At 35.2% G+C, this 26566-nt stretch overlaps 1 protein-coding gene and 1 long non-coding RNA gene across 2 annotated transcripts; one reads left to right on the forward strand and one right to left on the reverse strand.

Annotated features, from left to right (window-relative positions):
* Positions 1-451: 451 nt before the first annotated feature.
* LOC143559184 (mitochondrial outer membrane protein porin 2-like) lies at positions 452-8348 on the forward strand. Its single transcript, XM_077047845.1, has 6 exons — positions 452-524; positions 623-690; positions 6173-6283; positions 6749-6835; positions 6924-7132; positions 7955-8348. The coding sequence occupies exons 1-6, from the start codon at positions 476-478 to the stop codon at positions 8259-8261; spliced, it is 831 nt and encodes a 276-aa protein (XP_076903960.1). The 5' UTR covers positions 452-475; the 3' UTR covers positions 8262-8348.
* Positions 8349-9910: 1562 nt separating this feature from the next.
* LOC143559185 (uncharacterized) lies at positions 9911-11349 on the reverse strand. The gene is made up of 4 exons (XR_013139894.1): positions 11219-11349; positions 10522-10672; positions 10358-10431; positions 9911-10152 (listed from the first exon to the last, which is right to left on the reverse strand). It is a non-coding gene; the product is annotated as an uncharacterized LOC143559185 (long non-coding RNA).
* Between the last annotated feature and the right edge of the window lie 15217 nt (positions 11350-26566).

The raw sequence follows: 26566 nt of genomic DNA on the forward strand, positions 1-26566 counted from the left end.
TGGTGTTGTCATGGCTGCTGGAGTTGGATTGGCAAATTAGCGGAGTTGGAATTAAGTTGATGGGTGGTGGAGAGGATGACGGTGGTGTGGAGAGGATTGCGATGAGATGAGGATGATGAATTGATTAATATGAAGACTATTATTATTGTTGTTGTTGTTGTTGTTACGGTTATCATCATCTTATTATTATTATTATTATTATATAAAAGGGCATGATGGTAAATTTACCCGATTATTTAAGGACATGAAAGTAATTTCAAAAAGTTTACATACACTCAACAGATGAAGCGGCACATAAAACCCCATCAAAAATTTCGAGGGCCTAGATCACTCCATTTAATAATCGGAAAGGTATTGTGCCCCGCCGATAATCTTCTGAAAAAATATTTTCTATTTGGCCGATATACCCCGCCCTGAAACTCTTGTTAACACAAAAAAAAAAACACAGAAAGGGAGAGTTTGTCAACGGCAGGCAATGACGAGTGGACCGGGTCTCTTTTCCGATATCGGCAAGAAAGCCAAAGGTAACTAACTTCCATTCCATCTTCTTCACTTCCAATTCCATTGTAGTATGCATACACACACACACCTTCGGATTTACTCTGTTTTTCATGTGCTGTAGATCTGCTAACGAGAGACTACATATCAGATCCCAAGTTTTCCGTTTCGATCACCACTGCTTCCGGATTTGTATGTTCCCTTTTCCACTTCCTTTTTATATTATTACTAGTATGAAACCCGTGCGATGCTGCGGCGACAACGATTTGCAATGTGACACTTGTTTATGTTAGTTTATCAATCCTCTCGTGATATAGTGTATAGCACTTATACTTATGTTAGTTTTCTTAATCGTATAATATGTTACAAAAGTTTATTACGTTAGTTGTTTAATTGGTTCGGTTGATACATGTATATAGGTTTGTAAATGAGCCGAACCGAGCTAGGCCAATCTTGAGCTCAACTCGAATACATGTCGAGCTAGCTCGGCTCAAGATTGAAATTTTAAGTGAGCTGAACATGGGAGCTTGAGCTTGGCTCATTAATAAATCGAGTCAGCTTAGATTAACTCGAAATGGCTTGAACCCTTTTCTTTTGAGATGTTTTTGGCCTTTTTCATTACTTTGAACTTAGCCATAAGAGCATTCACAATAGCTCCTTTATAATTATGTGAGGGAGTTCTCTAAACTCTTTTAGAGAGTTGTAAGTGGTTGTGAGTGGAGAATAGAGAAAATTTTAAAGAGATGAGTAAATTTGGAGGAATATCATTGATCCTCTAGTTATTTTTTAATAAATTTGAAAATGGTTGTGAGTAGAGTAAAGAAAAAAAGATAATGATAAAGATGTAAAAAAATTTATTATTTAATTGTATATGAGATAAAATATAGTGTTTTTTAGTGTAATTATTGAGATTTAGATAAAGAAGCTACCGGGAATGCTCTAAGATCTTACTTTAATTTAATTGGTAGGACCATTATTTACAAAGACCAGGATTTCGCACAACAAGCCGGTATTTTAAGCCCGATATTTTTGGCTGATTTGCTAGAATATCGAACCGGCGGTTTTTTCTAAATTACTCGTTTTTACCGGCAAACCTGTTTTAAGTCTGAGAAATTTTTGATATTTTCGGCCCATATTTTTTCAAAATTACTTTTAACCCAACAATTAGCATTTAAACGTATAAATTTAGAACTATTTTTTTTAAAAGTGAGTGCTTTTGTATTATTATGTTTTTTGATACGGATTAACTTAATTTTGAATTATTTTTTTATTATGGAATCAATTAATTTTGGTTTATTTTGGAGCTCAAGTTGCATTTTTAGGTAGATAAGCTATTCAACCAGTTGAACCTCCCAATATAACCTGGCTCAACAGGTCGTAAAATTTTTTAGCTCAATTTGGTATGAGTAAAATACTGGTTTTTAAAACATTGGTTGGAGTTGATTTTATTCTTTTGATTTTGTAATTTGAATTGCATAAATGGGAGGAATTGTTTTATAAATTTAAATTTGATAAAGTAAAATAGATGTTGGGCATATGCGTTTAAACACTTTATGTGCTTATAATGCATATCTAAGTTGTATTTTATGAATTATTGACTTATACATTATAACCTACGCATCGGTTTTGAAAAATTTTTATATATAAATGTCGTAATGGTAGGTTTTTTTTTAAACATAATTTATTTAAAGACATAAAGGTAAACAAAAAAAGAAATAAATTTGTTAAATTTTTGGATAAAGATGAGGGGTTGCATGTGTAACCATTCCTAGATATTACAAAAGTTATATAAAGTTTAAGGGTAATTATTGTAACTATAGAATGAGAATGAAAATGTATTTGTAGGTTTATAGTTGCATATCTAAGTTGTACTTTAATGCTTCATTAACTTGTACATTATAATCTACACATCGATTTTGAAAATTTTTTATAGGAATATTGGTTTTAAATAATCCCAACTATGGCCTATTGGTAAATATCAGTCCCAACTTTACACTTGCCTGCTGACCGTCCCAACTATTGATGTATTTGTTTTTAACGGGCCGCGACTAACGGATGTTAACTTCGTTAGTGATTTGCTGACGTGGACCTTCTTCTCCGGCCGGAAACTTGTCGGAAACTTGCAACTTGCCTCCATTCTCCCTAATATCGTCACATCGTCTCCCTCCCTCTTCAGAAGACATCGGAAATTAGAAAATGAAGTAGATTTCATCTTCTTTCATGGCCAATCCCTATATACCAAACCCGATTTTATTTTCAAAAATTTGAAATCAATGTTACACGATTTACAAAATAAGCATAGGGCTTTTGTTAAGAGGATAAAAACGAGTCGAATGATGTGTCAATTACCTCGAATGGTGCACGATTGACGAGGGTGGACTTCGCCGGACACAACAACGGCGGCACGTCGGTTAGGTTTTGAATGAGGGGAAAGATAGAGAGAGATGGTGTAACGATATTAGGGAGAATGGAGGTGAGTTGCAGGTTTCCGGCAAGTTTCCGGCGTGATGTGGCCGGAGAAGAAGGTCCACGTCATCAAATCACTAACGGAGTTAACATCCTTTAGTCACGGCCCGTTAAAAACAAATACATCAATAGTTGGGACGGTCAGCAGGCAAGTGTAAAGTTGGGACTGATATTTACCAATAGTCCATAGTTGGGATTATTTAAAACCAATATTCCTTTTTTATATCTAAGCGTCGACAAAAATAAGAACGCCGTAATGGTAGGCTTGGTTTTTTTAGAAACATGATATATTTAAAAATATAGATGGAAACAAAAAAATAAATAAATTTGTCAAGTTTTTGGATAAAGATGAGGGGGTTAATGTGTAACTATTCTTAGATATTACAAAAGTTATCCAAAGTTAAAGGGTAATTATTGTAACTATCAAAGAGTAATTATTGTAATTATAGAATGAGAATTAAAAGTTACGGTTAATAAGTGTTGAGTAAAGACATTAATGCCCCCAAATTTTAAAAATACATGCATTCAAAAGTTGTACATATTGAATAATTGTTTGGACCTCTTAAAATTTAAGAGGTCCTTGACTCCTCCATTATATATAGTAGAGATATTATTCATACTCATGGATTTAATCTGTTCATAAGATGTAGACAACCTTACCTCTCTACCCGTAAGAATAGAATAGAAAGGCTGCTTCTGGTGAGACCCTGACTCGATAGCTGTTTTGCATAAAGCCTTGGACATAAGGCACATAACACTCAACCATCGGGACACCGGCCGATTGGTGTATGTACCCTTCCTTGTCTTTCGGCTATCAACAAAATGATGCATGTATATATACACCAAATGTTGTATAGTGATTAATTTTACTGATTTTGACCAAATAGCGATTAATCAGTAACTAGTCGGTGGGGTACCGACTAGCGACTACTAATCGGTTATTAATCAAACGCCTAGGCGTGCTTTTTACCATAGTAATGACAAGCACAGCGCTTTGGCGCCTAGGCGCAATTTCAGGCGAGTCGACCATACGCTGACTTCTTTGACTGAAGTCGCAATTATAGGAGTAAAAACCGAAGCTGATTTTTTTTGATTTTTTTTATTTACCTTGAGTTTATTTGATAATCTCCTTAACAACTTACCTACAATTTATGGGATTAACAAAATTATCTCTAATCTCTCATTTCTTTATAATGAACGACACTTGGTTATTGGTATCGCATAGCATAAACACGATTACAGAGGCTACCAGAAGAAAAGATGTTAGGAATATTTATTTATTTTTTAATTTTTGTTTCCAATTAGGTTGTTAATTCTGTTAAGATTATGAAGATGTATGATGAAGATGCTTTGTTTTTTAACCTGCTTGTTAAAGTTATGAATTTAATTTTGAGCCTGTTTGTTTAAGCTAAGAACTTGATTAATTGTCTCCATTGTTCTTATTGAAGTTGTAACAATGATAATTGCTTTTTAATTTTGAATAAACTGATGTAGATGCATACTTTTAATTTGAGTGTTAAGCACCTCTTGAATAAACTGTTGTGGTTAATTTGTGTGTTTTGTTACCTACTTCTGTTAGTGTTAATAAAATTCTTATCAGCAAATACATGACACTAAGTTTTAATGATAAAGTGTAGATACATGCTTTAGAAATGTTTTGGTATTTGAATAAAGTGTTGTCTGCCATTACAAATTTTGTTTGAGAATTTTTTTTTATTTAAGTACGCTTTTTTTTTCTCAGGCCCACGCTTTTTTTTCGCCTAGCGCCTGGAAGATGCCTATGCGCCTTAAGTGTGCCTATTGCATCAAATAACTATGGTTTTTACAACCATTGAAATGAGTTACTAGTCTATGTACAACCGTGTAAGCTTTATTTACAACCAGAAGCTGCATATCTTTCATCTGTTTTGCATATGAACGATTTATCTAGTAAACCTTTGGATATATAATTTCTATGAACCCTAATTTTGACCTAGAATTACATGACGTGCGCCTATTTGTTCCTGAAGTATTTAAAGGTATACTTGTTTAACCTTTCACTAAATGGCACTTGCAAATTGCAATTTAGGTAATATTACGTGAACTGTTACATTGATTAAAGGTACATAGATGATCTTCCATGAGCATATGGACCAACTTTAAGTTGTGGTGGAGGTTTGTTCATTAAGTTTTAGTAATGTTGCCTCACAAGCTTGTTATGATCTCTTAAGAAGATATGTTGAAGGAAGACTGACTTACTAGTTACTGCACGTTTGTATCTCTAAGAAAAAGAAAGTGTACTTTAGTTCATGAATGAAATTTACTTTTGAGTAACTAGTAAAGAGGGTAGATGATTGATGATTACATTAGTCCACTAATCCATGAGTACATTAACACAAGTGACAAGCTTAATCTCATCAACTTGGTTTTGTTTGTTAGACTAACTGCATCTGATTTGTTCTTTTTGTGGATTCTGCCATAACGAGTCATTGTACTTGATTGCATGGGAAATATCAAGTTGAGTTGAAATTAGTAGATTTGAGTACCCACCCACCTGTGGGTTGTGGCTATCTACATATACTAGTTTCTGTTTAGTTTATTAATGCTGACTAACAAACTAGATGCCACATGTGGCATTAGGTTATCCCTTTTGAGTCATAACTAACAATCTTACCAATATCAACCACCTTTTGATGCTTGCTTTAATCCATAGAGCACCTTTCATAGTTTACACAAGTGATTAGGATAATATTGGTTCTGAAAACCCATTGGATGAGTCTTCTAGATACCTCACAAGTTCCAGCCTTTGCTAGGTATAGGTGCTAATATGATGCACAGAGTTGTGAACTTTTCCATTTACTAAATGGTCCATCATGGTTTTGAACTCTAAAGTAAGCATTTGAGTGTTGAAATGTGCCTCATATCATACATATGTTGTAGGTTCTTTTGCTATTGCAACATTCACATACTCTTTTTTTTTCATTATTTTCATTTTGTCAAATATGCACCAACTGTTGCTTTGTTTTGGTTATGCTAATTTCTTGATTGGATTGTACATTAGCTCTTTGAAGCTTTTGCTTCCATTTTTTTGTTTTTTGTTTTTTGTTTCTATACTTTCCTAAAGTCATTTATTCTTGTTAGCTTTATCATAAAGCTGCTATGTGATAATATCTTTTGTGGTTGCAATTGTTAAAATGGTTACTTGTTTAACACTCAAGTTATATTGCAGACACTTACATCAACTGCAACAAAGAAAGGCGGCCTCTCATCAAGAGATGTGGGAGCAGTGTACAAATACAAGAATACATTGATTGACATCAAACTCGACACAGAATCAAATGTGTGCTGCTAACTACGGGTGTGCATGGGCCTGTTTTGGGCTCAAAACAGAACCAAAAACCGAAATTTTGGTTTTTGGGTTTTTGAAAACTGTTCTGTTTCGCTTTTTTCGTTTTACGATTTCGGTTCGTTTTGGTTTTCGTTTTGCCAATTCGGCTTAATACTTTTGATCCGAACAAAAAGATTCCCTAAATAATGAATCTGGGTTACACAATTTATTAAATTTTATTAAATACTTGAAATTAAAAATAAAAGATGAAATTCCATAAGTTCGCTTCGGTTTTTCGTTTTAGGTACTTGCAAAACCGAAACCAAACTGAAAGTTCGGTTTTTACCAAAACATAAAATCAAATTGTCGGTTTTTATTTGGTTTCAGTTTTTTTGGTTTCATGCACACCTTTTTGTAACCTCTTATCATGTTCGCCTCCTAATTACCTCCCCCCCCCCTTCCCCTCTCATATGGCAGATTGCTACAACATTAACATTCACTGATATCGTGCCTTCAACAAAGACCATTGCCTCATTCAAACTCCCCGATCTCAAATCCGGCAAGGTACATATTGCACTACTTTTTTTTTATTACATATTTTATTTATTTATTCATTTTTATTGGGTGTAATAAATAATGTGTTATTATGCATGTTGATATTCAATACTTTCATTACCATGCTTCTTTGGCATCAGCAGTTGCTTTAAACAAAACCCCAACAATCGATGTTTCGGCTACAATCGGCACTCCAACTTTTGTTATCGGTGCCGAGGGTGGATATGAGACCTCTGCTGGTAAAATAACAAAGTACACTGCCGGCATTAGCATCAATAAACCCGATTCGTGTGCTTCTATAGTCTTGTAAGCATTTTATATCATTATACAAAGACTAATTTATACAGATGGTTCCTGTGGTAAGTCCATATTGTGGTTTTGGTCCTTTCTTCTTTAAAAATCACATATATCGTCCTCGCTCTTCGATCACGTTTAGTAATTTTCAGTCAAAATGTTTGTTAAGTTTATGTGAAATTATCACTTCACCCTTTTTATTTAAGGGTCTTACTGTTCACACCTAGATTTTTGCTATTTAGACCAATTGATGTGACTTTGGTTAATATATAATTTTTGTATTTGCTTTTGTTTTTTAAATTTTACAAAATGTAAGGGTAAATTTTGTAAAAAACTGACATACTTTCCATCTTTTTTCTCACAACATTAAAGTCCCTATACATGTTAATTTAGATCAAAATTGTGAAATTTGTTCTAAAACAACTTGGAACTAATATGCATCCTGTTGTTTTGCGTAAGTGTTTATTATGTTTTTTCCTTAAACCCAATTTGTTTTTAAGAACAATTTATTTTTCCAAGTTTCTTTCAAAAAAGGTTCACAATTTTGCTCGTTTTAACATGTGAAGGGACTTGACATGCAAAAAATTGTTAAGGAACTTTAGTGAGAAAAAATGTAAAGTATGTTGGTTTTTCATGGCATTTGCCCAAAATTTAATGTAAAATTAGATGGCTGTCCACTCTTAAAGGACCAAATATGTTACACATCGCAAGCTTCTGGACTAATTTGTAATATCCAAAAGGAAAGGACCAACGTTTGCAATATCGCAGAGGAACCGTTTGTGTATTTTAAAAATTATATTATATTTTTGTCTAGCATCTGACACAGTTATTTAGGGGTGACAAAGGAGACAGCATACGCGCATCATACATACACCATCTAGATGCTTCTAGAAAGAGTGGGGCTGTAGGTGAGATTTCTAGAAGATTCTCAACAAACGAGAACACGTTCACTGTCGGAGGGTCTTATGCGGTCGATAGTCTCACATTGGTCAAAGCTAAGCTCAACAACCATGGCAAGCTCGGTGCACTGCTGCAGCATGAGATTATTCCCAAGTCACTCATCACCATGTCAACCGAGCTTGACACCCGAGCCCTAGACCGAACTCCCAAATTCGGTTTGGCTCTTGCTCTTAAACCTTGATTGTGTGTTGACTTTTTGAATTTTAACAACGAGTTAGCCCTTTGAAAAGAGCATTTGATTTATAAGTAGTCCCGCTATACGTTGGGTTTTCTAGGTGAACTACTTGAACATTCGGGCCATTTAACATTTTATGCCTATTCTTTGTGATTTTTTGGGATTCGGGTTACATTGATATGCATATTTTGCTGTTTGGGATATATGTTACATATTAGGTGTATAATGGCTCAAAGCGGATTTGTGCCGAAAGGATAAGCTTTAGAAACATATCAAATGGCTCTAGTAAAACACAAGATGGTTTAAGACTATTTATAGACTGAACACTATATGTAGTACCGGTATTAGTTTTTCATGTTAGCGGTTTTGATACTTTTTGGTATTTTCAATGATACAGGTACCAAAGTGATAAATTTGGTACTTGGCTTATACTTTCACTTGTTTTTGGTTTTGATAACTTTTGGGATGGTACTGATCTCATTTCTATGGATAGTTAGAGCGAGTTCATGTTGCTATGCATGTTTTGTACCAATTTTGACCAATTCTTTAATCATGTTTTGTTTTTCTTTAATATGGTATAACGTCGAGTTGATGGCAAAGAAAGACTGGGCGTTCAGGCGAGCCGCCTGATGGTGTCGTAATTGGTACGTAGTGGGTTTAGTACGCTCTGCCAAAATGGCTCTGAAACAAACAAGACGTTTAAGAAAAATATATTTGACTTATATTGTGCCTCAAATAGGGAGTCTACTAACAGGATTTAAATTCCACTGAGATTAATACCTTGTGATCCAAGTAGCATAACGAAACTGACAAACGTAAGTTTTTTATGGGGGCTCTATATTTAGGACACCACTGATTACTACAATCACATTTGTAACATCGTATACATGATGATATAGTGGTATGATGTTTACCTCTCAAAAAAAAAGTAAAAATAAATAAGGATAAGGTGGTGAATTCAAGTCCTTGTGAGTGTAAGGTTTGAGAATTTTAGGTGAAAATTTTTGTTGTAAAGAAATAACATTTGTAACATCGTGGTTGAACCATTGACTGTGAATGTTGTAATCTATTGGACTACGGATGTAAACAAGTCGAGCCCAATATTGTGTAAGTTTGAGTTCAACTTGTTTAACTTAAAAAGAGTTCAAACTCAGCTCGTTCAACGTTCCATTTTTAAAGTCCGCACTTGGTTCGTGAATAATTTTTCCAGCTCTATCTTGATTCGAGCTCAATTCATTATTACTAATAGTTTAAAAGTCATGTAAGAGGTTTGTAAGAGATGCGAGCTGAGTTATAAAATGTCAAAAGCATTATCAGTCTGAAAGTGGATAGTAATATGAAGACAACCAAAGGGATAAATAAAAAAAACACGCTATGAAAAGGTTTACTTGACAAAAAGATGGATATGTAACTTTAGCTTGCAACTTCGGGGATAAAAAAAATAACCGAAAGGATAACATAACAGACGAGTGAGACACAACTTTAGGTTGTAAATAAAGCTTATATTAGGCATTTGAGAACCTAGATGCCTTGAAGTGTCGAAAAAAAGTACAACTTTTCGTATGAAAGTCAATAAGACACCTAAAACCCGGTCCACTAAAAATCAATATGATCAAAGTAACAAACATAACGTGAGAGGGGAATAACAAAAGTGCTGTGCATCTAGAAGCAAAAAATATAATCTTTACTTAGACCGCATTTGCTTAGCAATAGCAGGCAGCCATCTTTCCCCGCGAATCGTTTTCAACTTTGCAACTCTCTCTTCCTCTCTTTTAGCTTTTGCTTTTGCAGCCGCATCTCTTGCTTCTAACTTAGCCAAAGACCTTTCACATGCTTCTTTTGCTGAGCATATTATATCGTGCCCATCAACAACAACAGATTTCAGTTGCTTCCTAAACTGACAAAAAAAAAAAAAAGAAGAAACTCTTAACACAAATATAAAATTAGAGGGGCATATATGAAACTCCCACTAAAGTTTACTTTACATACTGCAAATAATATAAGTTGAGTAACTCATGAAGACCACCCAACTTATTCAGTGAGTTTTCTAGTAACAGCTTCTCATCGTTAAATAAAACAAAAAAAGACAAGTTGAAGGGTACCTTTTTTGATTTTTCATCAACCTCCTCTACATTAGGAACCAATTTTGGTCTCTTTAGTGGTCCTTGAAGTTCATCTGGTACATCAAAACCGCAAACACATATTTAGACATGTATACAATAAAACTTAAGGATTTGGTTAGATAACGAGTGTTCGATTTGCTTACCGACTTGATCGAACAATATACCGGGCGGGGCATCTCTAAAGAGTCTAACACCACCTCCATTGGAGATGGAATGGTTTTCTTCAACTTTTGCGGCTTCTTGTCTAACTATTTGTATGCTTTTCTCCAATATGTCATCTAATAACTTTTGTGCCTGTGGTCACTCGCAAACAATTATTATTAAATCAAGTAAAGCTACGTGTTGATTAGAAACTGAAAAAGAGCACTTTTTAGTAGGGATAACAATAGGCCAGGTTTTAGTAATCCTAGTCTTATACGTGACCTGTTATGTGTATCAGGTATACTGTTTATGTTGTTAAAATCTGGCACTTTTTTTTCAATTATAAAAGAAGTAGAACCTTTCTTCAAAGGGCATTCATGTCCTGAGGTTTATAACTCAAATAAACTAGATTTGGTTCAGATTGGTGTAGAGGGGCAAGTGTGGAAAGATGCTCTGCCTCTTCCGTCCCAATTAAAATCCAGATTGTTATTACGCAGTAGGCGAGGGGCTGAAGCTAGTTAAATATATATGAATGAAATCAATACACCCCGTCCATTAAAGTTTGATTAATAATTAAGCCCTAAGCATATATACCCAACTCGAATGCCCGTTACCAGAAATGAATATCAGTCGCACACAACTGAATAATATATTTATTGATATATTGATATCATCTTTAATGTTAAAAAGAAGAAATACCTTAATTTGGTAGAGTTTGATGGTTTTGGTGTCCGCTTTATTTAGCCGACTAGGAGAACCGGCGGAGCTTGTGCTTGTGGTTGTGACGGAGTTTATGGCGGCTCTCCACTCCGCGTCGCCGTCTTCCTCCCCGCTGCTGCTGCTGCTACAATCGCCGCCACCCATTTCGCCCCACCAAGGTTTTTGCTTGTACAAGATTTTAATTAATGTTGAAAGGCCGGTTGCTTGGGCTTCCGTTTAGTTTAGCGCTGATTAAAAACAAATTTTGTATTTAGTGCCACTTTTGTCCTTGAGGTTTTTGTTATTGTCGTCAAATTGATCAGTTCTTCTGTTATTGTCGTCAAAATTTCCTTTTCCTTGTCATATTCGTCCTTGTTTAATTTTCTTGTCATTTTGTTCAAATTTACCAACTCCATTAGTTGACTTATGTTAAGTTAGTATATAACTACCATAATACCCATGCTAACAAAAAAAAATTAAAATAAAAAAAATAGGCCCAACTTGTTCAACACAAAATCAATATCATATCAACATTTGCCACCGTCTTCATCATCATCCTCATTTTCTTGCGAGAAAAAATAAGGAAGCGAGTTTTCTTATGGTAATAGTGATTGATTTAAGACGTTCAACAACCGATCTGGTTATAGATTAAGAGAGGTTGGGGGTGGCTTTTGTGGTATTGTTGCCGGCATGGTGGTGTTTTAAACTAAGTCAGGCACTTAGATCTCCTTTCTTATTTTTACCCTTCTACCTCCGCTGTTGCATCGCTTCTGCCTCTTATAGACCGGAGGCGATGATGACGACGGCGGTGCTTCTTGGTTCTACTCTTTTGTTTATAAACATCAATATTTAGTAATTATCGATTTGGAGAAAATCTTCACCAGTTGCCCTAATTTCAAAACCGTGTAATCATTGATCTGGGTTTCAGTTAGAGAGGTTTGAAAAGAGAGTGTTGTAGTGGGGGGGCAAGGTTGCAAAAGTCGTTAGGTGGACCCTAGGTGGACGATTGGGGAGTTAGGTGTACTCGGAGTACTCTTGGGGTACTTTGAGAGTACTAGGACATGATAAATATGAAGAAAATTAATTTGTGAATATTTTATATGTGTTAAATATCTTAAATTTACTAATATTTATAACAAAATATGTGAATATTAGAGAATTCATTTTCAAATACTAAGTTATTCTATAAATTGCTAATTAGTAATTTATAAAAATTGATATTCGTTCTATAACATTGTAGAAATACGAATTATGTTTTATTTTTTAAGTCAAAATCAGTCCAAGTTGACCGATTAGATGCGATTCTGATTGAGGTTGACCACATTTAATCGATTTTAGTAACTTGGCGGAGTTAAAGAAACTTGCATCGGTGCCATACTTTGTAGTGAGCACTCGGCCTTGTAGACATACTTTTACAACATTGGTGGGGGTGATAGGCGGTGGTTTGATGGTAGTTGATTGATTTGTGGGCCGGCGCTGACGTTGGTAATCTAAAATATGTGGTGTAGATAAACAGAGATGGTAATCGAACAAAGTAGTTATTTGGTGTAGCCAAAATAGTCATCTGGTAGTTGGAAAAAAATACCATCTCCGGTAGGTGTCTGTAAAGGTCGCCACAGTGATGGTGATGGTTTTAAGATTTTGATGAAGATGATTATTGGGTGGGTCCTAATTATATGTTGAGTTATTTTTATAATATATAATCTAATCTATAAATGTGATTAAAAATTAATACAACTAAAAAGACATAAATGCCCTTCACTTAACAGAAGTCAACTAACAGAGTTAGTTAATTGGAGCAAAATGAGAAAAAAAATCAAACCACAAGGACGCATACGACAAGAATTTTTTTTTGGACAGAAACGACAAAACTTAGCAAACCACCTGGACAAAAATGACACTTTACTCATGATTTTATTAAAACAGAGTTGGTAAAATGCACCACTTACGTGGCACAACACCTTTTTGTAGGTTGAGTACCTTCGGTGAACTTTTTGCACCGTGATCACCTATAGTCTGTATCTTTTTATAATTGAAACCCCGTCATGTACCCAATGTGTGAAATTGTGTGAAAAAAACCATTATACCCTTGCAGTTCACTACATTGGCGAACCTACCCTTTAGGTAGGGGTGTCCGCTGTGTCATGTGAAAAAAGTTGTTTTTAGTGGTATATATGTATTAAAATCTGAACCAACCCATGTGAAATTTTGACAACGACCACTATGAAATTTCGAGAACAACCAAACGACCCCAGTGGAGTTTCGAGAATGACCCTCATGAAACTTCAAGACCGGCCATAGTTAAAGAAAATTTATATAAGACCCCGAAACCCGGGAATCCTACAGTTGGTAATCATACCCAAAATTCTCAAAAATTTAAAACCAAAGCAAGTTCTTTTTATTTAAAACCAATTTAGAGTAATAAGCAACAGAAAATACTAAGGATCTATTTGGTATGTCATAATGGAATGGATGAGGTAAATAGAATGGACGTGGAGATGAAATGGACAAAGGAATAGAATAAACCATTACCTTTCATTATCGTATTTGGTTACCATGTAGGAATGGAATGATCATTATTATTATTATTATTATTATTATTATTATTATTATTATTATTACTGCTGCTGCTATTAATATTATTATTATTATTATTACTATTAGTAATAATAACATATAATAATAAATATTTATATAAGTATTAACAACATGAATATTCATATTAACTCATTTTTAAGACTTACATGTTTTAACGAGACTATTAAACGGATAAAAACATTTATAAAAATGCTGAACCACGCATGTGTTATGAAGCATTGAGTCACCAAATAATAATACTAATATTGTTAATACGATAATAAGTCTAATATAATAATTGTTATATTATAATATACAAAAATTATGATAATATAATAAAATTAATAATAATAGTATAATAACCTTGATAATGTAATAATAATCATGGTTGTAAAACTCCCGACTAGGCACCGAGTACACGCCGAGTAATCGCTACAAGGTATGGTGCCGAGGATACTTTCTTTAACTCCGCCTAGTTACTTGAAGTCGATAAAAAATGTTCAACCTCCGCCACAATTGGATCTAGTCGGTCTACTCAAACATATTTAGACTTTAAAAAATAAAACATAATTATATTTCTATAAAATTAAAGACTGACTGTCATTTTTTCAATTAATGATTATCAAATTTTAGATGCTTTAGTATTTAAAGATGTATCTTTTTTGTATCTTTTTTGTTTATATTGATATTCACGTATTTTGTTATAAATATTAGTAGATTTATGATACTTGACATATATATAAGTTCCCAAAAATAAGTTTCTTTATAATTTACTATATCCGAGTACTCCCCGAGTATTCTCCGCATAAACCGAGTACTCGCAACTCCCTAGTTGACCGCCCTGGGAGCGCTTGACAACTTTTGTAACTATGATAATAATTATAATATAAAATAAATCATAATATATTATGATTATTATTATTGTTATAATTATTGATTCCATTCCTTGAAGGAATGAAAAAAAGACACATATACCTTAAAGAATGAAAATCCTATATTTGGAAGGAATTTCATTCCTTGTGGAATGGTTCATTTCATTAGCACATAACAACTAAACATGGTTTTTTACATTCCGTTGGAATGAACCATTTCATTCCATCTCTCATTCCTTTATACCAAACGCTACCTAAGTATCAAATACCATAAACCGAGGACATGTGCCCAAAATCCAATATAATAAATGTTTGTTTTATTTAAAAGTCCTCGACTAGAATGCCTTTAATCGTCCGAATAGTCTCCAGCACGTCCAAGCGATAATCTCCAATCCTTAACCTCAAAGTCAAACTAACATACACACAAAGTCAGCTTGAGCTGAGTGAGTTCACGTTTTAGTAAATAACATTTATAATTTATTTCAAAAGTTATAGATATAAAATAGTATAGGAAATAATAGGCAAACAAATAAGTAAATAATCACCAAATAATATATTCACGGTCGAACACGCGTACGGGCCTCCCCACCCCGGGATTTAAGAACCCGAGTAATATATTTGACCCGAACACGATAAGACGCAAGCACGTGACACGAGCCTCTCCACCCCGGGATTTAAGAACCCGAGTAATATATTTGACTCGGACACGGCTTAACAACCTAAACACATGATACGGGCCTCCCCACCCCGGGATTTAAGACCCGAATAATATATTTGACTCGTTTACAGTTTAGTACACGACGGGCCTCCCCACTCCGAATCACGAGACACGAAGTCAAGGATCCAAGTAATATATTTGACCCGCCTTAATGATGATTATGCAACACGGGCCTCCTTACCCCGGGATTTAAGAACCCGAATAATATATTTGACCCGGCCATAATCACCATGCACACACACATCAATAGGCCTACTCACATAAATCTTAGTCATAAGGAACTAGATAATATCAACAATCGTAGGCTATAAGGTAATACATATAAGTCAGTCCAAAATATGAACCAATGTAAGTAGGTCTACTCGCATTCGATTGATACCAGGCCTAATAACATCCTCGAGCCTAGACCATAAGCAATATATATATATATATATATATATATATATATATATATATATATATATATATATATATATATATATAACCCTAAGGAATTCATGACTAAAACGAGTCTAAAATATCCTAGAATACCCTAAACCAAACCACTAGCAAAAGGCAAGTGAACTTATCGGATGTAGAATAGCTACATGAAGTCCGGTAATATCGAACCCTAGAGACACTATTAAATTAACTAAACTAGATTCTATAAGCTAATTAAATTAGTAATTAAGAAAAAGATTATTTTTGGATTTTTATTTATTTTATTTTTAAAACTGATAATTAAATAAACTAATTAAGCTAGTAAATTAAATTACCGAATAAGAGATTTTAACAAATTCAAATGTGAAGAAAGGTTATCTAGGCAAGGAATTCGAATTATGACGGCTCGGGCTTTTATTAGTTACGTGGAAATGTTACGGGAACCGGGAATCTAAAGATATGAAACCTAGGAAACCTAATGGATCCCTAATCACTCTCAAGATTTCACCTAAGAAGAAATCCTAGAGATCATGTAAACAAATCGGCTTAATCGTTCACCTGTCAGTTCACCAACTTTGATTATTTACCCTAGAAGACAGCTAACCCGTCGGTTTTACTATCTCAATGCACCTAAGTACACAGGGTGGTCTAGAATCAATCTAAAGGACACGGGTAAACAATGAAGTTAAGGAAAGCTAGGCAAACCTCCTGTCAGATAATTTAACCTAATATTACGCCAAAAATCAGTTTCTATGGTAAATGAGCTCAATAAACCATAAACAAGTTGGAAACACACAGTTAACAACCTAACATGCAACTTATAATTTAAAGACATTCAATCAAGAAATATGTGAAACATTCATTTAAGCACAAATCAGAAATAAATAAGCAGGAATAACATCCAATAAATCTGATCAAAACTTTTAATTAACCAAAATCCAATAAATAATTCCTGAAAACTATTTAAAACCTTCACCAATCAACAAAACATCATCCAGACCTAAGTATCAAAAGAATTAGCTAACAATCATGCTCAAGAAAATAAAATATATAAGTTCAATAATTGAGTTCATAGCAAAAAAAATACTAAAATCCATCTGAATAATAAGGTTGTTTGGTTGAGTTGATGTGAACCCGAACGCTCTATAATCTTTATCTTTTCTTTTGTGATGATCAAAACTCCAACCAACTCTTCTTCTGTGTGACTTGTAGCTCCAACCAAAAGAGAAAATGATGATAATGATGATGATGTTTACGTATGGCTGTAGGGTTTTTTCTTCTTTTTATTCTTGAGTTCCACCGACTTTTATTTTTTGTTTTAGGCTCGTCACATAAAGTATTTAATAGTTCTTGGGCCAAACGAATTAAGTAGGCCGCCATCTTCTTGTTATTATTATGCCACTGTCCACAAATATTAAACGTTAGGATATATTATTTATTAAATCAATCTTATAATAATAATAATAATAGAAACGATGATGCTGATGATTACAATTACAATAATGATAATAATAATATATAATATTGATCCAACTATTTACTCTTTGGTCTCAAGTTTAACAAAATATGCTCTAAATGCTTGTTGTCTCCTGATATCTTTAAAACTTTAAACATGAACTTGAAGCAATTATAATTTACCTAAACCCAATTAAAGAACTAGTAAAAGTGTAGGAAACATTCATATTATTTATATATAATTTTGACCACATCAATATATTTACTCGATCAATGCCTCAACCCCGGCAACATTCAAATAGGGGCTTAAAGCAGCGGTACATGTAAACATTGGTGGTATGTCTTCAAAATATTTTTTAAACTTCTCCTTCATTGTTTCAACAAGACAACTGAAAAGATGATTCTTATTTTCAAACTCTTTAAAATTCAAGGAGATGTATAATTCTTGCAACACCCAACAACTAATAGAATAGTAAACCCTCGACAATTTAGTGGTTGCGGTTTTGAAACATCAAGATACTCCAAGAAATAACCGATATTTACCCAAGCATCGTCCGGAAACATATTGGCTTCGCACCGATCCACAAGAGTTTTATGAAATGCTTGTAATGTTTCTTGTTGAGCAAAAGCACACGAGATTATATGACAAGTTGAGTTCCAACGGGTTGGAACGTCCCAATTCGGCCCCAAATATTTTCTTTCCACCGATTTGTTGAAAAATTAAATAAAAGTGTGTGTGAATGAATGTCTCAAAAGTTAAAGTTGTAAAACCTTGTCCCACATCGGATGTGGAACAAAATGAGAAGTAGTTTATAAGATGCAATCTTCACTACTTATGTGAAAATTTGTGATGTGTTTTACTACAACTCCTACCTGCGCGCAGGGGGGGTGCAAAATTGGGTTTCCGGTTTTGCATTTGTTTTTGAGAATTTCGTAACTGAAGTTGGTCAAACGATTTAATGATAATTATTCTCTTAATGATGATTATTATTATTAATTTCGTAACTGAAGTTGTTCAAACGATTTAATGATAATTATTCTTTTAATGATTATTATTATTATTATTTATTTCGGTTTCAAAAGTCTAACTAATGATCATTATTCTGTTTTATTACATTTTAATGATCATTATGAGGTTTGATTTATGTTATGACTTTCTGGCTATAAAACCAGTTCAATGCTTCAGCCAAAGACATGGAAAAACACAAACTCTCTCTTCCTCTCTGCTGCAACATCATTACGGTTTTGTTTCAGACAAGTGATCAAGTCCGGCAGTCTGCTACTGCTTCGAACTGGAGTACCCTGGGAACAGACCGCGAATCTGTTTAAGGGAATTGTGTCAAACACAAGCTCGGTTCATCGTTATCATTTATTGTTTCTATTTTATTATTTCCGGTTCTAATACAGGAATACCAACAAACTTAAACAGAATACTAATTATTCATGTGTTTTCATTTCAGAATGGAATCCCAATAATAGATTGTATTCATCAAGGCAGACCATAATGGGTCAAGCACACCAGTCTTGAAATGAATTTATGTGGCCGCTCAGTTTCATTTGTCTAGTTCCGATGCTAGCGATCCAATGGACTTCGCAGCTTTCTTTGGGCCGAAATGTAAAATTGTTAAGCAGACTAATTTAGTAGGTCTGATGGGTTAGGCCGGAGTAAAAAAAAAAAAAAAAAGCTCCCGCGATCGCTACTTTTGATGTAGCCGTCACAACCAGTTTGGTTGCACCACTGCCTATTGCAGTTACGTCTCATGTTGAGAAACCGGAAAATTCACTGGTGTGAATTTCAAACAGTGGCAGCAAAAGATGTTCTTTTGTCTAACCACGTTGAACCTAGCGAGGTTCTTGACTAAAACCGTTCCCCATGTTGATAAAGGGGAAAGGATGCTCATTCGGTGAGCGCGGTTCAGGCTTGGAATCATTTGGATTTCTTGTACCGGAATTATGTTTTGAATGGTATGGTGGATGCATTGTACAATGTGTAAGGCAAGGCCAAGACTGCCAAAGAATTATGGGAGTCTTTGGACCGCAAATACAAAACAGAAGATGCCGGTGCTAAAAAGTTCGCGGTGGCTAAGTTCTTGGACTTTAAAATGGGAAAGGCTCCAACCTTGGTCCTAAGGGGAGAATTTAAAATAAATAAATAGAGGCATTAATAATAATATTAATAATATTAATAATAAAATAAAGTTCCAAGGAACTTGTTACAATTGTAGAAAGTAAGGCCATAGGGCAAATGAGTGTAAGCTTCCAAAGAATGAAAATGCTTGACAAGTGAATATGGTTCGTGAGGTTGATAACCTCTCGATTATGGTCACCAAAGTTAACTTGTGTCGAAGCAAAACGAACAAGATCGTCATTCAAAAAGATTGAACGATTCATCGAACCCCTCTAGATGATCCACACTTATGTGTGTGATCTAAAAGTAATTCCTACTCGTGTAGGGAGTAAGTACTTCATCATGTTTATTGATGATAGTACAAGCTATTGCTATGTGTACTTACTTAAGAGTAAGGATGAGGCTATTGATAAGTTTATCTTGTTTAAAGCCGAAGTTGAGAACCAACTAAATAAGAAAATCAAAAAAGTAAGGAGTGACCGAGGAGGTGAATATGTTTCACCCTTTGTTGATTTGTGTGAAAGAGATGGAATCATACATGAACTCACGCCTCCTTACTCCCCTCAATCAAATGGCATAGCGGAACGCAAGAACCGCACTTTGAAAGAAATGATGAATGCCATGATGATAAGTTCTGGTATAAGCCGAGACATGTGAGGGGAGCAATCCTATCGGCGTATTATGTCTTAAACATGATACCCAATAAGAAAAAGGACGTAACTCCATACGAATTATGGACGGGAAATAAACCATCATATAAAACTTGCGAGTATGGGGGTGCCTAGCCAAGGTAGTAGTAACACCACCGAACCGGCTATTAATAGGACCCAAAACAGTGGATTGTATACTTATAGAATACACTCCAACTGGTGGTGCATTTCGTTTTCTTATGCATAATTCCAAGAACCCTGGAATAAACAAAGGCACCATACTAGAATCAAAGGATACACCATGGTTTAAACATATGTTCCATGCTTGGGTAAAGGAAAACCAAGTTGTTTTAGACCGGTTGAGGAAATTGTTCTAGAAAACGAGGGTGCAAGAGATGAACCTCGAGAACAATCTGAAATAGAGGAAGTTGAAATTAGAAAGAGTAAACGGCAAAGGACTGAAAAGTCCTTCGCCTCTGACTTCCTTTACCTACATGGTAGAAGAGGAACCTCAAACGTACCGACAAACTTAATGATAATTATTATCATTAATTTCAGTTTCAAATGTTGCACTAATGATCATTATTTTGTTTTATTACACTTTAATGATCATTGTAACGTTTGTTATGATTTTATGATAATTAATAAGTATCATGGCCATCAAAGGTGAGATAGATTCTATCTTACAAAATCATACTTGGGAACTAGTGGATCTTCCTCAAGGATGTAAACCACTAGGAAATCGATGGATCTTCAAGAAGAAGATGAAACCAGATGGCACCATCGATAAGCACAAGGCAAGTTTGGTGATCAAAGGATATAAACAACAAGAAGGTTTAGATTACTTTGATACATATTCGCCAGTTACGCGAATAACCTCCATGAGGTTGGTATTTGCCATTGATGCCATTAGAAATCTGGAAGTTCACCAAATGGATGTGAAAACAGCTTTCTTGAATGGAAATTTGGAGGAAAAGATTTACATGAAACAACCTGAAGGTTTCATAGCCATTGGGCAAGAAAAGAAAGTTTGCAAACTTGTAAAATCCTTGTATGGATTGAAACAAGCTCCAAAACAATGGCATCAAAAGTTTGATCATATCATGCTTGATGCTGGGTTCAAAATCAATTAATGTGACAAATGTGTGTATGTGAAGGACACATCAGATGGATATGTCATTCTGTGTCTATACGTAGATGATATGCTCATTGCTGGAAGTGATGACAAAATGATAACGTCCACAAAGAACATGCTAAATGCAAGATTTGACATGAAAGACATGGGTGCTGCGGATGTGATTTTGGGAGTTAAAATCACATGAACCCAAAATGGACTTGTTTTAAGTCAAGCCCATTACGTGAACAAAATTCTTGAGAAGTTTTATGCTAATGACTCTAATGTAGCTAGAACTCCCATTGACACGAGTCAACATCTAGATAAGAATAGAGGTGAACCCGTTAATTAGTTGGAATACTCAAGAATTATCGGCAGCCTAATGTATCTTATGAGTTGTACTAGACCAGACTTAGCATATGCTGTGAGCAAGCTAAGTAGATACACAAGCAACCCAAGTTCAATTCATTGGATTGTGTGTTACGGTTGCTTCGGTACCTAAGATACACTCGGGAATACGGGTTGCAATATAACAGATATCCGGCAGTTATCAAAGGACACTGTGATGCAAATTGGATATCTGACACGAATGATTCCAGAGCAACAAGTGGGTATGTATTCACACTTGGAGGTGCTGCTATATTGTGGAGTCTAAACAAACGGTTATACCTAGATCCACGATGGAATCAAAATTCATCGCCCTAGATAAAGCGGGCAAGGAGGCAGAATGGTTACGTCAATTTGTCGAGGATATACCATGATGGCCTAAGCCGGCATCGGCCATTTGTATACATTGTGATAGCCAATCGGCAATTGGCAAAGCTCATAGCACAATGAAGAATAGACATATTAGACCTAGACATAATATGGTACGACAACTAATCTCTACAGGAATTATCACTGTTGACTACGTGAAGTCAAAGGATAATATTGTGGATCCGTTAACAAAAGGTCTAAGTAGAGAGTTAGTTTAGAAGTCGTCCATGGGAATGGGACTAAAGCACTTGAAAAATTAAAGGTTCATACAAAGGAAACCTTACTCAATAGATTGGAGATCCCAAGAATTGAGTTCAATAGGAAAACCTAATTGTATGAATTAATAAGGTCACTGTGGGGGGAATAACCCTACGTATTTAAAAGGTAGTATACTACGTGGTTGGTAAACTTCCTAGTCCATTCCTAAAAGTGACAAGTGTGAGGCTAAGCCTATGGCTTTTAATGATTCGACTAAGGTAACCATACATGGTGAATCACCTATGTGAGAGAGAAGTGGGGTCGCTTAGAAGGGTACTGTTGGGGCACAATACTTAATGGCTCTCACAGAACCATGCTCATGTTCATGACCATAACGAACATAACTATGAGGACTTGAATTTGTCAGGGAGAGTCTTGTATGAAGTGTATTGTCGTCTACACAAACGACAGATGAGTTCAAAGACATCGCTGTCTACTCAGAGTCAGTGGGCTAAGTGCGCTTCATAAGCAAAGGCTCAAAGAGTAACATCTACCTATTGTATGTAAGATTCAACTGCTGAAATCTAATCGGAATAATGTTGTTTCGACCTCCATTCATGTGGGGGATTTTTGGAAAATTAAATAGAAGTGTATATGAATGAATGTCTCAAAAGTTAAAATTGTAAAACCTTGCCCCACATCGGATGTGGAACAAAATGAGAAGTAGTTTATAAGATGCAATCTTCACTACTCATTTGAAATTTGTGATGTGTTTTACTACAACTCCTACCCGCACGCAGGGGAGGGGGTGTGCAAAATTGGGTTTCCGGTTTTGCATTTGTTTTTGAGAATTTCGTAACTGAAGTTGGTCAAACGATTTAATGATAATTATTCTCTTAATGATGATTATTATTATTAATTTCGTAACTGAAGTTGGTCAAACGATTTAATGATAATTATTCTCGTAATGATTATTATTATTAATTTCGTAACTGAAGTTGGTCAAAGGAGTTAATGATAATTATTCTCTTAATGATTATTATTATTAGTATTATTAATTTCGGTTTCAAAAGTCTCACTAATGATCATTATTCTATTTTATTACACTTTAATGATCTTAGGAGTTGTGGGATCATCTCACAAGTTACTCCACCCGGAACACCACAACACAATGGTGTGTCCGAAAGGAGGAATCGAACTCTATTGGATATGGCTTGATCTATGATGGCTAGAAGCACATTGCCTCTATCATTTTGGGGTTTCGCTTTGCTCTCCGCGACCCGTATTCTAAATATGGCCCCAACCAAGAAAGTGGACAAAACACCTTTTGAAATATGGAATGGAAGGGCTCCATCATTATCATATTTAAAGGTATGGGGTTGTGAGGCTTATGTCAAGAACAACACCCAAAACAAACTTCAAAGTCGATCCACTAAGTGTATCTTTGTAGGATATCCCAAGGACTCCATGGGATATTATTTCTACAACCCAACCGAGCAAAAGGTGTTTGTTGCTCGAAAGGTCGAGTTAATGGAAACTAAGTTCCTTATGGAAGGTACTAGTAGAACGATGGAACTCGAGGAGGATCGAGAACCACAAGACGATACACGTTTGGTTGATACTAGCGATCAACAGGAGGTTGTTGAAAATGATCAAATGGTTGACCAAGACACACAAAAGGTTCGCAAGTCCAGTATAATTAGTCATCCACTGAAAGATATGGATTTTTCATGGATTGATGCTATGTGGTAGATTCGGATGAACCCACCACATACCGTGATGCAATGTCACAATCCGATTGTGACAAATGGCTTGAAGCCATGAACGTAGAGATGCAATCCATACATGACAACCAAGTATGGGACTTGGTTGTACCACCTCTTAATTCCAAACCGTTTGAAAGTAAGTGGGTTTTCAAGAAGAAAACCAATATGCATGGAAACTTGGATACTTATAAATTAAGACTTGTAGCAAAAGGTTTCACTCAAACTCAAGGGGTTGATTATGATGAAACTTTCTCTCCCGTAGCAATGCTAAAGTCTATTAGGATGTTGTTTGCCATAGCCGCACATTATGACTATGAGATATGGCAAATGGATGTCAAAACCGCTTTTCTAAACGGGCATCTTGAGGAAGATGTCTATATGGTTCAACCCGAAGGTTTTGTTGATCCACAACATCCTAACAAAGTATGCAAGTTAAAGAAATCAATCTATGGATTGAAACAAGCATCTAGAACTTGGAATCACCGATTTGATAAAGAAGTTAAGAAATTTGGATTCATCAAGAATGGTGATGAAGCTTGTGTGTATAAGAAAGCTAGTGGGAGCATCATTACCTTCTTAGTATTGTATGTTGATGACATACTACTATTTGGGAATGACATTCCAACCATGGAAGGGGTAAAAGCATGGCTTGGAAGTTGTTTTTCTATCAAGGATCTTGGTGAAGCCGCCTATATTTTGGGAATAAAGATCTATAGGGATAGATCAAGGTGGTTGATAGGTTTAAACTAAAGTGCATACATTGACAAAATCTTGAAAATGTTCAAGATGGAGAACTCTAAGAAAGGTTTGGTAATTATTCAAAGAGGAATGATATTGAGTATATATCATGTCCAAGCTCAAAGGAAGAGCAAGAGAAAATGAATGGAATCCCATACGCATCGGCTATTGGATCCATCATGTATGCAATGGTATGCACTAGACCGGATGTATCATGCGTTTTAAGCATGACAAGTAGATTCCAACATAATCCGGGAAGTAGCCATTGGATGGCGGTTAATAGTATATTGAAATACCTTAGAAGGACTAAGGACATGTTTTTAATATACGGTTCGGGTGAGGAGGAACTCGTTGTAAAGGGTTACACGGATGCGAGTTTCCAAACCGTAGTTAGGCGGTATTTGCTACTTGCATCAATCTTCTATGTATCTTGTGCAAGTGGGAGATTGTTGGACTCGGTATGCCCAAGACACATATTATTATTGATGTGGCTAGTACGTCATGATCCAAGTCGGATCATACCCAATAACAAGCTAGACAAACACCAATAATATTTGTTTATATATGATATGATCATAACAAATGAATATTAACACTTGAGTTATTTAGAAAGGGGTTTCTAAATAATATGTACTTATGAAATAAATAAATCATGTGGATGATTTATGATTTGAGAAAGAGCATTCCATATTGTTATTTAAAATGTTTAATGTTACCTAACATGTTGCCCATGTTGTGTTATCTTTATAACACAATGTAACTATTTTTATAACACAAAATATAAACATATATATATGTTATATTTGAAAGTTTAAAAAAAATAATATAAACAAAGAAAGGAAGCCCCCCCCCCCCCCCTCTCTTCCTATCTCCTTTATTTGTTTATTATTATTTGAAAGATAGTGGCAACATGAAAGGACTCTTATTGGACCAAAGTTTGGTGCATTTTGAATAAAACCACTCCTCTCTCTTTCATTCATACAACACAAGTAACAAAAGCAACAAGAGGAAAAATCCTCTCCAATCTCTTCTTTCTCTCTTAGTGATTTCGGCCAAAGAAATGAGCAAGAAGGAGGTGCTTTCAAGTGTAAAATCCTAGCTAATCAAGGTGTATTGTCTGAGGCTTAGGGTATGCAAGCTTGAGGACCTTCTATTTGAAGTTCTTGCCTTCCAACCATCCTCTTCTTCACCCGGATTTGATTATCTTGAAAGGTATCCTTACATGCATGGACTTATAATGACATGCATGTGTTTGATAGTATGAATTTCGTATTTGGATCCGGGCTTGGGTTTTGCATGTGTAAAATAGGTTTTATACATATCAAATTAATAAGATTTAAATATAGTTTCCGCTGCGTTTTTCATAAAATTGGGATTTTATGACTTTGATAATCTTGTTAAAACCTAACAGTTTTTCCCTCCATGTTCAGCCAATCAGCCATTCTCCTACCACCGCCTCCGCTTTTTCGGCCGACCAGATGACCAATACACACCTTCTGCCTTTCTGACTTCCTCCAATCCTCTTGCCTTCTACTCTTCCTCGAAGCTCGATTACTCGAATTCTCCCACTTTGAAGGTAAGTTTACATTCATATATTAAAGAGTAAACTGTGGTTTTCGTCCCTGTGGTTTGTCCAAATCTGCGATTTTAGTCAAATAGTTTCAAATTTGTGATTTTTGTCCCTGTGGTTTCATTTCACTTGCAATTAAACCCGATCACACTAACCCTGTTAAGTCTGGCCGTTCACGCGAGGGGCAGTTTTGTCCTTTTTTTCTCACCAAATAAACCCCGGCTCTAATTCGCAAGCCCTCTCATGTGAGAGGCCGAGGTGTATTTGGGAAAAAAAAAGGACAAAAATTCCCCTAATGTGAGGGGCATGCAGATGGGTTTAACGGCCAAACTAACGAGGTTAGTGGGATCGGGTTTAATTGCAAGTGAAATGAAACCATAGGGACG

This window comes from Bidens hawaiensis, unplaced genomic scaffold (assembly GCF_021521415.1).
Source record: "Bidens hawaiensis isolate Kalapana, Puna unplaced genomic scaffold, B.hawaiensis_p1.1 tig00019786_1, whole genome shotgun sequence".
In the NCBI taxonomy this organism is placed as follows: Eukaryota; Viridiplantae; Streptophyta; class Magnoliopsida; order Asterales; family Asteraceae; genus Bidens; species Bidens hawaiensis.

Bases quoted from the DNA above. Each gene is read 5' to 3' on its own strand.
- LOC143559184 (XM_077047845.1), top strand. From the start codon at position 476: ATGACGAGTGGACCGGGTCTCTTTTCCGATATCGGCAAGAAAGCCAAA. The intron at 691-6,172 runs GTATGTTCCCTT...GTTATATTGCAG, and splicing joins TCACCACTGCTTCCGGATTT to ACACTTACATCAACTGCAAC. The intron at 6,284-6,748 runs GTGTGCTGCTAA...CTCATATGGCAG, and splicing joins AACTCGACACAGAATCAAAT to ATTGCTACAACATTAACATT.